The sequence below is a fragment of the Centroberyx affinis genome, unplaced genomic scaffold, assembly GCF_046629955.1.
Source record: "Centroberyx affinis isolate AG114_WGS23_722 - 3 ecotype Tasmania unplaced genomic scaffold, CSIRO-AGI_Caff_v1 ptg001525l_1, whole genome shotgun sequence".
NCBI lineage: Eukaryota > Metazoa > Chordata > Actinopteri > Beryciformes > Berycidae > Centroberyx > Centroberyx affinis.
In genome coordinates, this window is record NW_027279985.1 from 1 (window position 1) to 13,148 (window position 13,148).

Consider the following 13,148-nt stretch of genomic DNA (forward strand, 5'->3'; position numbering starts at 1 on the left):
GGTCCTCTTTTGGTTATGAAAGTGCTGCAGTTCAAAGTTCCCTATATGACTTTAGGAGGACGTTCTATTTTGGTTATTTTATGGTCACATTGCAACATTACAAAGAGGACATTTGGGATGTTTAGAGAACGTTCCCGTATGGTTCCCTGTTAGTCACATGGGACGTTTCATTTGGGACTGCATCTAAGTTGGTATACAGTATCCCTACATGACTTTAGATGTACGTTCCGTTTTCGTTCTTTTATAGTAACATGGCATCACAAAGACACACAGCTGCATTTATTAAATGAAATTAATCTTTTAAAGTTGTTTACAATTTGACCACCAGATTTCAATTTTACTCTGCGCAGTAAAAGTATATTAAAAACAATGGTAGTAGTGGTAACAGTGTTCTAACAGAATATTCCTTAAAAGGATGACTTGTAGTTGAAATAGCGTTTCAGTGCAGTACACCTTTAAAAATACAAATAGTGGTAGTAGGCAAGTGGTAATAGCGCTTCAGTGGAGTATAAAAGTAGAAATATGTTGAACTAGTGTTTTAGTGGAATGTGCCTTTAAAAGTAGTAATCGTAGTCGTGTTTTAGTGGTCTGAAGCCTAACGATTGCACTGTGGTTCCAAAACGCCAATATTTACCTCATTATCTCCTAGAGTTTCATTGTAAAACACAGAAGATCAAACAGCCTTGCCATCACACTGGAGTGTTTGTGGCTAACAGTATGAAGGGTCAGACCAATCTCATGACTGAGAGTCTGATGACAACAAACCCATCTGTTTTTATCATCAGTTTTAAATTTTTACCTTTTATCAGTAGAGTGGTGCCCATGTTTGAAGTAAATAGGGATACCCATAGACCGGTCACTCTTAATGGACACACAGCTGGGTACAGAGGAGCCTGGTCTCTCCTGCCGGATCCTGCTGGAAACACAGGATGGACAAAGCAGGGGTGATGGTAGAAAAAGGCTAGACAGACAGCAGTTTGACAGTTGCTGCCTTGGAGTGAATGAGTAACACTCCTCCCTCCCTCCATGACTTCCTTCAAAGTGCCCTTAAACAAGAAAATTAAGCCCCAACTTGCTCTGGCGGAACAATAAAAGGCAGCTCCCAGGTGTGAATATATTACTGTATGTATGTGAAGAGGAGTGATGCTGAAAAAGAGCATGCATGCTGAGCAAACCTCTGCATAAGTAATAGTTAAAACATTTTAAATGCTAGTAACAAATTACCTCTTTTCAGAAGAATGGTGTTCATCTTTAAAATCAATAGGGTCAGATTTTGACCGGCCACTCCTCATGGACACGCAGCTGGGTTGAGGGGAGTCTGGTCTGTCCTGCTGGACTCTGGTAGACAGAGAAGAAGACCACCAAGGTAGAAAATTCACTTTTTAGTCAACCAGCCACAGTAGCAGGTGGACACCCAGAAACCCAGAAAAAAGAGGTCACAAAAAGTATTTCCTCTCCTACACCCATAAGTGTAGGAACTTGCTCTGGATAAGTGTGTTAGTAGTGAAACACATAAAAGAGCTATTTATAAATGCAATACGGTGAACATTTGAAAGTTTGAATGACATTGCTAGATTTACCGATACAAGCTGCATTTATGTCCAAAAAAATGCGCGGAAGAATAATAATAATAACTAGGAGAGTTTAAATTTTCGGAAGAATTGTTTAAGTCCTACTTGCTTCAGCAGCTACCCACATAGGAGGGGACGTTCTGGGGACCTTGCGTAATGTTCCCTAAAAGTTCTGTAAAGGTGACAAACGTCCCGAACCTTTACAGAACTTTCCAGAACGTTCCTAAAATGTCCTCTTTTGGTTATGAAAGTGCTGCAGTTCAAAGTTCCCTATATGACTTTAGGAGGACGTTCTATTTTGGTTATTTTATGGTCACATTGCAACATTACAAAGAGGACATTTGGGATGTTTAGAGAACGTTCCCATATGGTTCCCTGTTAGTCACATGGGACGTTTCATTTGGGACTGCATCTAAGTTGGTATACAGTATCCCTACATGACTTTAGATGTACATTCCGTTTTCGTTCTTTTATAGTAACATGGCATCACAAAGACACACAGCTGCATTTATTAAAAGAATTTAATCTTTTGAAGTTGTTTACAATTTGACCACCAGATTTCAATTTTACTCTCCTACATTCAACTCCATAGATACATATGTAGCAGTAAAAGTATATTAAAAACAATGGTAGTAGTGGTAACAGTGTTCTAACAGAATATACCTTAAAAGGATGACTTGTAGTTGAAATAGCGTTTCAGTGCAGTACACCTTTAAAAATACGAATAGTGGTAGTAGGCAAGTGGTAATAGCGCTTCAGTGGAGTATAAAAGTAGAAATATGTTGAACTAGTGTTTTAGTGGAATGTGCCTTTAAAAGTAGTAATCATAGCAGTGTTTTAGTGGAATGTGCCTTTAAAAGTAGTAATCGTAGTCGTGTTTTAGTGGAATGTGCCTTTAAAAGTAGTATCGTAGTAGTGTTTTAGTGGAATGTGCCTTTAAAAGTAGTAATCGTAGTAGTGTTTTAGTGGAATGTGCCTTTAAAAGTAGTATCGTAGTAGTGTTTTAGTGGAATGTGCCTTTAAAAGTAGTAATCGTAGTAGTGTTTTAGTGGAATGTGCCTTTAAAAGTAGTAATCGTAGTAGTGTTTTAGTGGAATGTGCCTTTAAAAGTAGTAATCGTAGTAGTGTTTTAGTGGAATGTGCCTTTAAAAGTAGTAATCGTAGCAGTGTTTTAGTGGAATGTGCCTTTGAAAGTATGTGTTGTAGTAGAAACAGTGTTAGAATACAGTGAAAATCTATTAAGTGCATTAAGCAGCATGTATTTCATCCTGCTTTTATTTAAAAATAAAGTGACTGGATGGAAAGATGATCAGAAAACAATCAATATAATTTGTAACTTGATCTGAATAAACATGAACAAACAACCTATTTAAAATAACTGCAGAATCAACGTCCAATCTGAAGTCTGTGGCAGAGAAATCAGGAAGTAGTCTAGTTTTATTATGCTCTATCAAATGGTGAAATTTAACCACGTCATCTACAAGCAATGCTTTGATTAAAACAGGATTAAAAACAGTACAACACATTTACATGTTCGGGACGTTAACGTTAGCACCCAAACACTGATGTAATGTAAAGTGTTTGCTACAATACCTTTTCATGTTGTAGGAACAACAGCTGCCGCCACACCAGGAAAGACTGCAGACGAAACTAGATTAGCCAGTTGATACTGTTAGGGAGGGAGAGAGAGACAGAGAGATTAATCATTAATGTATTTAATTTTGTATGGAATTTTGCGATATATGAATACTGTAACATGTTTTTTTGTATTTGTGTGTGGGACAATGTTTTGTATTGTCAGTAATAGTATACACAGTTTGTCCAGTTTTGATACAAACAGGCTACTAAGCATTTTTTGTATCAGTTTAGGTTCATTTGCGGTATTTGCACAGGTGATATCATGTTGTGTTGTGAGATATGCTTTTACAGTTTTGGGAACTCCACTTTGAGTTCTGAGAATGAGGTTAGCATTTTGGAAAATGCATTTAAGCGATTGAGGAAAAACTGCAATGAGAAATTTCATATTTTGGTCGACTATCCCTTTAACCCTTACCTCAGACCCGCTTGGTTCTGTGCATTTTGTGAAATGTACGTTAGAGGGCGCTACTTATGAAATCTGATCTCAACTCTACTGAATTCAGCCATTACTACAACTCTGTGGTACATTTCTTGATGTTTCTCAAGGCAACCAGAATAAAAACAAGACTTCCGATTTTTACTTTAAAAATAAAATTATTATCGTCGAACCCTCGTTGTAGCACCTTTTGTGAATTGTAGTGCTTTTATTTTGAAGGCAAAATAGCTCACTTCCGGTATTAGCCATGCCAACTCTGGCAAACTTGACTCTGCTGTCTTTCAGCATCTCCCAAACATTAGCCTACTGGCTAGCTGTTAGCTAACCAAACTCTTGGAAAAACAACGCTCTCCACGCCAGGCTAATCTATGAGTCGTAAAAGAAATCACAGTTTCGTTGAAACAAGCTTGTCTCCTGAACTACAGAGCGCCTTCATGGAGCCCCCCGAGCCAGCCGGCCGAGCTGACGGCGATTTCCTGGAATTGGAGCCCGACGAGGAGCTCCTCTGCTCGGTCAGCGACATCACCGAGCACCTCGGCAGAAATATCACCGTAGTGCTGGAGACGGCGTTGTCCGAGATCCGCAAAATGGTCAGCGTCAGGATACGAGTCCTGAAAATGGAGCTACGCGAGAAAACGGACGAAATTGAGGTGTTAAAGGCGAGACTGGAGACGGTTCAGAGGGATGGAAGGGACATCTTCCCCGGCGCTACGTCCATCGAGGCGTCTTCAGCAGCTGGCTTCAGGAAACCTGACTTCAACTCGGGCAACAAGCACAATAACTCCGACCCTAGGAAAGCCAAACCTGCCATGCCCGGTGTCAAGAAAGAAAACATAAATGCAATTTGTGACTATCTGATGAAAGACAAGAACTCGAGGGGATGTACTGAAATGGATGGCGACCAGAGCAGCCAAACCAGCAGCGACAGGGAGGCTCGCCAGGAGCCCGAGCCGCACTCCCTCAACCTGTGGTCGGACAGCGGGATGCCAGGCTCCGGGCATGGAGATGGCGAGTCTGACTCGGCCACAGATGACATCTTCAGCATGCTACCGTCTGGCAGCAAACGGATCTATGACTACGAATGGATGGCAGGGATGGAGTACACCCCAGACCTGAAAGGTAGCCAGGCCCATTTTAGACCCAAAACGGGCCAGCCCCAAAAGCCAAACTCCATCAAAAAATCAAGTAGTTTAAAGTTGCCTCGCTTATTGGCAAATGGAAATGCCTCGTAAAACATGACTTAAGACATTTTCTGTATATACATGGGCCACTCTTTACTTCGGCATACATCCAGTATAGTCCGGAACACACAATTTAATCAAATGTCAACTATTACAACTGGTTAGCCTGTTATTGCCTCAATATTCCTCCACAGTACACACATACTGCTCCTACACAACTTAGCAGTATGCACAAACTGTAAAAGTTGAGCTTTTATTGAAATAAGTGCCGCATGGTAGATATATGCCGAATCAAAGAGGCGTTCCTAACAATTCAGAAAACGTCTTAAGTCGTGTTCTACGAGGTGTGTATATTTGCCGACAAGCAAGGAGGCATTGAATTGCCAGATAATCAAATGGATTTCAAGGGACAAGAGAGAAGGTAGCTAGGGGGGCATAAGCCTTTTGCTCTGTTATCATGTTAGCTGGCTTTGTAGGATGGGAATTGCCATCCTCTTTTCATAGCTACAGTTAAACACAATCAAGTTAATGTCTAATATGATCTGATAATGTGAACAGCGAAAAATGCACACTTTCAAGTCCGCTTCAAACCTGTAAATCTGTCACTGAAGATGCTGTATTGATCTATTGCATTTCATTCAATTTATTCTTTTGTGGTAATTACGGGTTGTATTCTCTTCAATACAGTTTCCCCCATGGGGATCACTCAAGTTTCATCTAATCATGTTAATCTAATTCTATTTTTCCCAGGCATGAGGGAACCAAAGTGTGAGAGCGCCCCGTCGGAGGAGACGGAGGAGACGGAGGAGAGTGAAAACGAGTCGTCGGCGAGGGAGGGAGATGGTCTGGACCAGGCCCAGGCCCAGGCCCCTCTCTCCCATGTCCAGCCCCCTGAGTTCTCCATGGAGCCCCAGGGCTCTCCGGGCGAGGGGGGGAGTCCCATGGAGGGTAACGCCGACCGGCTGGAGACAGGTGGGTGAGCAGCGGTTAGGGTTAGAACACAACTGATTGCCTCAAAGTAAATGTGTGTGTTTGGGTTGTACCATACATCAATACCAATGTAAACTCTAGACATACCTGTATACCAGGTATGACGATACATAACGATACCATACGCAGATTGGAGTTTCAATTCTACAAACAATTCATGGAGGCAGAAATAATCTCATTGGTTGAGTTAAACCTCATGGGCGGAGCCAAAGAACCACAGTTATTCTGGCTAGTTTAGTATCATTCAACAGTGCTTGCGCAGACATTCCTGTCAAACGCACTACAATTGAGTGTCTTACCTCATGTAATCCTTTCATATTATTCCTTGTGTGTGTCATAGTGTGCTGTTGTATTGGTGCTGACAGTACAAGATAGTCAACAGCTCATAGTCAGTTCGGTCAGTTTCTTAGAAAATCCTGCCCCTTGTCCCGGTCACTCAGTTGTAATAGGCAGCTTTATATAGCCAACCTATAGGGAGCTGAAGTGGAAGTGTAGGCCGAGGTTAAGTGGCTAACGCGATTTTCCATTGACCGCAAAGTAGTATGTCGTGTGCAACTAAACAAATCAAGGGATGGTGTTGAGATTCAGCTCTCGGCAAACTACGTAGTGTAAGCTTTTAGACAATTTGTACGTTTCTATCATTTTAGGGCATAGAAAGTTGCAGAAAAGATGGAGAACTACAATATAGAATGTACCAACTGTTGATAGCGGGGCTGATCCTCCAGAGTAGGCAGTAGACGCTGTCGCTCATGGCAGGTGAGCCATATGCTTTTTAGATCGCTTATATGTAAGTAACCTCCCATACATTGACATAGGTAAAGACTTCAGTTGATTGAACGAGGCAGGATTTATTTTTTATTTACGCAGGATAGGGCAGGGATAAGACTGCCTTTGTATTGTGCATGCAAGTGTTAAGTAACGTTACATGTAGGGATGTTAATGATTAACCGACAATCGATTAATCGCCATCGATAAAGCATATATTAACTGATTAATCGACAATGTAGGCTATGTGCTACTTCACATTTTTTGCTGAAATGATTTACCACCACAAGGGCGCAATTTAACTTTCACCGCTTATACAGAGGAAGAAGAAAGCCAAGCAAGCGGGCGAAAAGTCCATTGTAGGAGAATTACACCCAAAAAGACAATAGTATTCATTGTAAACATTGTAATGCAATGTTGAAATACAGCACATCTACAAGCACAATGACAGGGAATGCAGGAAGATCTTTTGAATTTTGCTTGGTTTATTAACTTGTTGAGTAGGCCTAAAGACAGGCATGAAAACACGCATTTTCTATTTTCTATGTCAAAAGCCGTTTTTTACATAATGATTAATCAATTAATTGGTCGTTAACGTGACTGACGGTCGACTAAGGAAATTGATTAAAATTTGTATCCCTGGTTACATTACATGAATGAGTCTCTTAGAGTGGTGATTCATTACGCTCGGTTCATTAGAAAGATTTGTTCAAAAAGATTTGTTTGTTCTCGTAGTGCTGCACACTAGACTGAAACCCAGTGAAAAGGGGAGAGAGAGAGAGAGAGAGAGAGAGAGAGAGAGAGAAAGAGAGAGAGAGAGAGAGAGAGAGATGAATGAGAAATAAGTATCAGTCATAGGCATGACTATCATATGACTATACAGACACTAGTGCACTGAAACAACAGTGTTCTTGTCATGACTGGCCCAGAGGATTAAAAAGTTTGGTTCAGTTGTGGACTTCAAAGATGCAGTGACACTCTTGGAATTCTCACCTGAACTCATTCTTCTGAATCCGCTCTCTTTTTGATCTAATATTCTCTATCATCTTCTTTCCCTTAGACATCTTTCCCCTCTTTCCTCTCCTCTCACATTTTTTTGGGCCATGTGTTTTTTAGGAACACATGCATTTTTGATGGATTTGAACAAATTCATTTTTTTTTTTGGAAACCGGACAGCTTACCTTTTGACAGTTTTCACACTACCCTAAGAAAATCCACTCTTCAAAAGAATTTACATGTTCTTCCTAGGATCTCAGAAAGTGCACAACTTCATAAAAAAGGAACACAACTCAAGTGCAGTGCAAATAAAGACACAAAATAAAAGTATAAAATGGAGTCAGATTTCTGGGAAATTTTTGTTTTTTGTAGACAGAGCCTGGTATGTAGTCTTCAGTATGAGGCTGTAGTGGAGTTACTCAGTAGGGGGATGGTTGCTATATACAGTATATATACTGTCGAAAATACATACATTGCTCCTACACAGGTATGGAGATGTGTGAAAAATTAATTGGACAATTTCCAGACTTTGAAAAGTTTGTGAATTACACAAAAAACACTGATACACACGGAATTACACATTTAAATAGATCAGAACTTGACACATTGGGCTTAGTTGTAGTCAAGACCACCATAATCAAAGTCAAAGTCAAGTCCAAGACCAGGTCCGATCAAGTTCTAGTCGAGACCATGTCCAAAAGGGGTCGAGACAAAGTCAAAGACAGAGTCCTGAACAAATTGAGTCCGATTCAAGTCCAAAGCAGAAATACGGCACTAAACAGGGTATATGCCTTTCTAAATGCAAAAATGATAATTAAGGACTTTCTTCATTTTCTCTGGATGAACAGAGACGTAGATTTGCCTGCAAAGGAGCTCTGTATTATGATACTCTTCAACATTCATCTAATCAGTGATTAGGATTTAAGTTTGAGGGCCGTTAGATAGAATAGCATAGACAGGGTTCTGAAATACTTTGAATTGTTTGTAGTGCTTCAGAGGAAATGAACATCAAGAAAACTGCCAAAATCAAATTATTGGCATGAACTAGGTGATGGAGTGTAGCTGGACTGGTGTAAGTGACTGTGTCAAAGAGGTTTTAAAAGACGCTCAGCATTCCATTGGCAAGACAAAAAGTGCACTGGAATGCATGTAAATCATTTTATTGGAGATCAGGTGAAAAAAAGTATGTTTTGTGCATCTTTAAAAAAAAAAATCATAGATATGCGGAGAAAAAATCAAAGGGAGGGAAGCTGTAAATTGAAGGGTTATAAATAGTTATATCTATTATTTCTTTACATGATTTAGAAAGTCCAACAACACTGGCTTATATAGAAATTCATGGAGTGACATTTGTAAAGCAGTTCTAAAATACAAACCAGCCGTCAATTGACCACAGCTTGACCTTTCTAGTGTCTGTAGAAAGCATGGAATTTAGAAATCAAAAATGATATAACGAATTATAAATGGAGCAGCTCCAGATTTTGTCTTTTAATGACAAAAACACGGACTCAAGCCCTGGTTCACTGGTTGCCAGCTATGGGAGAAACGTGGTCATATTCACAATATTGAACTGTCTAACATCACAAGAATATCAAGTCATGGGAGTGGTAAAGTGTGTCACTCTCCGTACCTCAGCGTTCATATTTGATCTTGTCGTTTTTATCATAATAATAGAGAGCAAAGATCAAGCAAAAATTTACCATGGCTTAGGGTTTAGTGGATCGTTGCTCTTGTATCAAGTGAATACACAAGTTTAGGATGAATTTTGGCCGAAGAAATAATGTTTTATATTTCCTGTTTTCAGGCCAGCAGTTCCCCAGCCACACCTACATCTGCCCGCTCTGTGGAACCTTCTGTCCCGACTCTGTGTTCCTGGAGGAACATCTTAAACTGATACACTCAGACACGCCTGGCGCCCAGGCTCTCCAGGCGCTGCAGTCCACGTCCTCAGTTGCACCCGCCCTGGGGGAGGGCAGCGGTGACTCCAGGAGGGGCGTGGGGGCGCAAAACGACGTCGACACAGGACCAGGGGCCGGCATCGGCGCGGGTCGGGGAGGGGGGCCCGTTAAAAGGGAGATTAAGATCGAAGGGGGCGGGGGGTACGTGTGCGGGGACTGCGGCCGCCACTTCAACTACCTGGGCAACCTGCGGCAGCACCAGCGCATCCACACCGGAGAGAAGCCCTTCATCTGCCCCGAGTGCGGGGAGCGGTTTCGCCACGCCGCCCGGCTAAAGAGCCACCGGCTGGGGCACAGCGGCGCCCAGAGCCCCTTCCCCTGCCCCCAGTGCGGGAAGGGCTTCTCGGTGCTCTCCGGCCTGAAGCGGCACCAACGGGTGCACACCGGCGAGAGCCCGTACGCTTGTCCGCAGTGCGGCCGGCGCTTCAAGGAGCTGGGGAACCTGTACACCCACCAGAGGATCCACAGCGGGGCCACGCCGTACTGCTGCCAGCAGTGTGGACGCAGCTTCCGCCATCTAGGCACCTACAAGAGCCACCGCTGCACCCCGACACAGTAACCAACCCGGCTGCTCGCCCAGCCTTAGCTCACTAACAGTCGGGGACTACCAAACCCAAAGGGGACTAGAGGTTACATGCTGACTCTGAGGTGTCTGTCCTCATAATATGGCTATCTATCGTCACTGCTGGTGGTGCTCATATGAGTAGTTTTCTGTTATGTCGTGGAGGAAGGAGCTTTCATCTCCCTGGAACCTTCATGACATCTGACCCCCTGCCCCCTGGCACCGAGCGAAGCCAGATTAGCCTTTATCACAGGAGGCCGCCGGGCGCCGCGTGGAAAGAAGACAGAGCATCCAGACTCCAAAGGAGACAGTGTTTTGAAGGCAGAACCAGGTCAGAGTCCTCCGGAGGGGAGGTGGATCCAGGGCCGAGACCCCTGATGAAGACCTTCCCTTTGATCAACGTTGTCAGAGACGTTGCCACAGACAGAAGAGTCTACAGAATCCAGTACAGCGAATATACAGGCATTCGGCTCGGTGACATTGGCGCAGACACATGTTAAGAAACTTTTGAGAGTTTAAACTATTGAAACTTCACAGTACTTACTGACAAACGTGGTTCAAGGACTAGGGTTCCACTGATTGGGTTTCTGAAGGCTAACCCTAATCCTGACCATTTTCATGCCAAGAAAATCTAAAGCAAGTATTCAGTGTGATTTGTTTCTTTTAAGGGTGGAAAAGCCTCGGAAACAGTATTTAGACCGTCACGGGGCACTAAAACTCTCCACTGAAACCCAATATAATAAAACATTCATACATACTTGTGTGGAATTTGATCAAAATGTCGCATCAGAATCAGTTCAGATGGTCTTTCCACAGCCAACCAGTGTACTATTGATCAATTCTACAGTAATTATATACTCAATTAAACTGCATCATATCCAAACCAATGTATCAATCTGGAGAGACATTTTGACAGTTTAGAGATTTGCACAGTATACGCCGACAACAGGAATTCACATACACATAAGTGAAGCAAGGGTTACACTTATAAGGCTACTTGGGACATTTAGAAAGCTAAATTGTGATATGTAACAATGGAAGCATTTTAATAGCACTAGGCGTCTGCAGCATGAACCCATTCTGTGGTGATGATAGATGGACCTAACAACAAGAACACCGGCACACTACCGCCAACATGTGGCCCACCTCTGTAACTACACCAAAAGGATTTTCCTCTGGTGGCACTACTGACTGTCTTTTATCACAATACTGCTTGGTGCTATGTGTAGAGCAGACGGTTTGGCATATTATTTTTAACCATAATGTAATCTAATGTAAGCCCTCTATTACAGACTGTGTATTGATGATTTTATATGTTTGCCTGTATGATCATAAAAACATTGTGTGATCACAAAAAAAGAACCCTGAAGGAAATGATGTGACATCTTTTACTCAATTAATTGAATTCAGTGAGAGCTTGTCAGACAAATTGACCCCTGTTTTATTGATTTGCTCCACTTATCTCTAGTGAGGAATTGATTCTTAGCTCCTACTACTGTGTGGATGACTGAACACATAACTAAAGAAGAACACGCCGACCTATCCAAAGTGACCGATGAATAATTCTTATTAACCTGTGGATGTGAACCGCTAATCATTGACAATCTGCATTCTAATAAACAGTTGTCTTTCTGTGGTGAACGGGTGTGTTTTTGACCAAATAGACTGGACAGTGTGCCACACACTCATATTTGTGAGAAAGCAACCCACTTGTAGCACAAAGATTGTTTTTTTCAAGTGCTACAGAATTATCGGTAGCACTTTCAATAAGTTAAGAGTTAGTTAATGCTCAATAAGCAGTTAACTAATGTGTAATTTACTAATGGTGTTCATGTTAACTAAGGTATTTATACATTATTTAATAGTTTATAAAGATGACTATTAAATAATGTATAAATTAATACCTTAGTTAATTATGATTAAGTGTCATGCTCATCAAAACACCGAAACAATCTAAAAGTTGCACATGAATTGAAAGTCACAAAACAGGACAAAAAGTAATAGATCCATGGAATGATTTCAACTCGGTCAGGAAAAGTTTGATGATGATTTCTAACACAAAGAGCATCATATTTTTTGTCAGTGTTTGATGGTTAGGTGGTACAAAGCTTGTAGAACTGAATGAGAGCCGAACCTTCCCTATGATTGTGCCATATAATATTGCCACTGCAGCCAATATTCCTGTCTTTGGGAACAAATATCCGGCATTGGCATGGAGATTTGGGCTAGTTTGGCAAATCAAACTGGCTGTTAACTGCCTGATTAACTATGCATTCTGTCGACCAATCAGAGCGCTCATTAAAACCTGGGTGTAATTGACATCATTTACACCAGGAAGTAGATTGGAATAATCTGTTCCATTCTGTTTAGGGAGAGGTCAGATTTCCACAATGCTGACAGTTATAATAATTTGAGTAACTTCACATCAACAGGTCCTTTGTTAAATTATACCATGAAATTGAGAAAATGCAATTTCTCCTTTAACAGTTACCCTCCGTTGTCCAGTTGATACCAAGTTTTTGTCACATTGGACACAGGTCACGGGTTTGTTTTTGTTTTTTTTTGTGCCCTTTTGTGATGTTTGTCTCACACAAGCAGGTGAAAAAAAAAAAAAAAGGCACGTGCTGCTGTATGTGCAACAGCTGAGTGAGCGCCCCAGCCTCACCAGATTAACCTCTGGTGTGACAGGGAACAGAGCGTGATGTGCATCCATCCATCCATCCATCCCTCCCTCCATTTTCTAGTCTTCTACAATCTCTCTTCTACAATCAATTTCTCCCTGTATACCAATTAACAGTATAGGCATTGGTCTTCAAATACCTATACTGGTCGAACCCTAATTATAAACATAACGATTTCTGATGCATACAGTGACAACCTAGAACAGTGGTTCTCAACGTGTGGTCCGGGGACCACTAGGGGTCCTTGAGGGCTTTCCAGGGGGTCCCCAGCAAATTGATGAATTGTTAAACTTCACCATTATGTCATTTACAAGAAGTGAACACAGTTAGAGAACGTAGAAGAATGACTGTTTTGATCATAGTTTCTCTG

General features: G+C 41.7%; 1 protein-coding gene across 1 annotated transcript; it reads left to right on the forward strand.

Moving 5' to 3' along the window:
* Positions 1-3,973: 3,973 nt before the first annotated feature.
* On the forward strand, positions 3,974-11,695 carry znf16l (zinc finger protein 16 like). The gene is made up of 3 exons (XM_071527374.1): positions 3,974-4,764; positions 5,577-5,798; positions 9,382-11,695. The coding sequence occupies exons 1-3, from the start codon at positions 4,014-4,016 to the stop codon at positions 10,092-10,094; spliced, it is 1,686 nt and encodes a 561-aa protein (XP_071383475.1). The 5' UTR covers positions 3,974-4,013; the 3' UTR covers positions 10,095-11,695.
* Positions 11,696-13,148: the final 1,453 nt, after the last annotated feature.

Bases quoted from the DNA above. Each gene is read 5' to 3' on its own strand.
- znf16l (XM_071527374.1), top strand. From the start codon at position 4,014: ATGAGTCGTAAAAGAAATCACAGTTTCGTTGAAACAAGCTTGTCTCCT. The intron at 4,765-5,576 runs GTAGCCAGGCCC...TATTTTTCCCAG, and splicing joins GTACACCCCAGACCTGAAAG to GCATGAGGGAACCAAAGTGT. The intron at 5,799-9,381 runs GTGGGTGAGCAG...TCCTGTTTTCAG, and splicing joins CGCCGACCGGCTGGAGACAG to GCCAGCAGTTCCCCAGCCAC.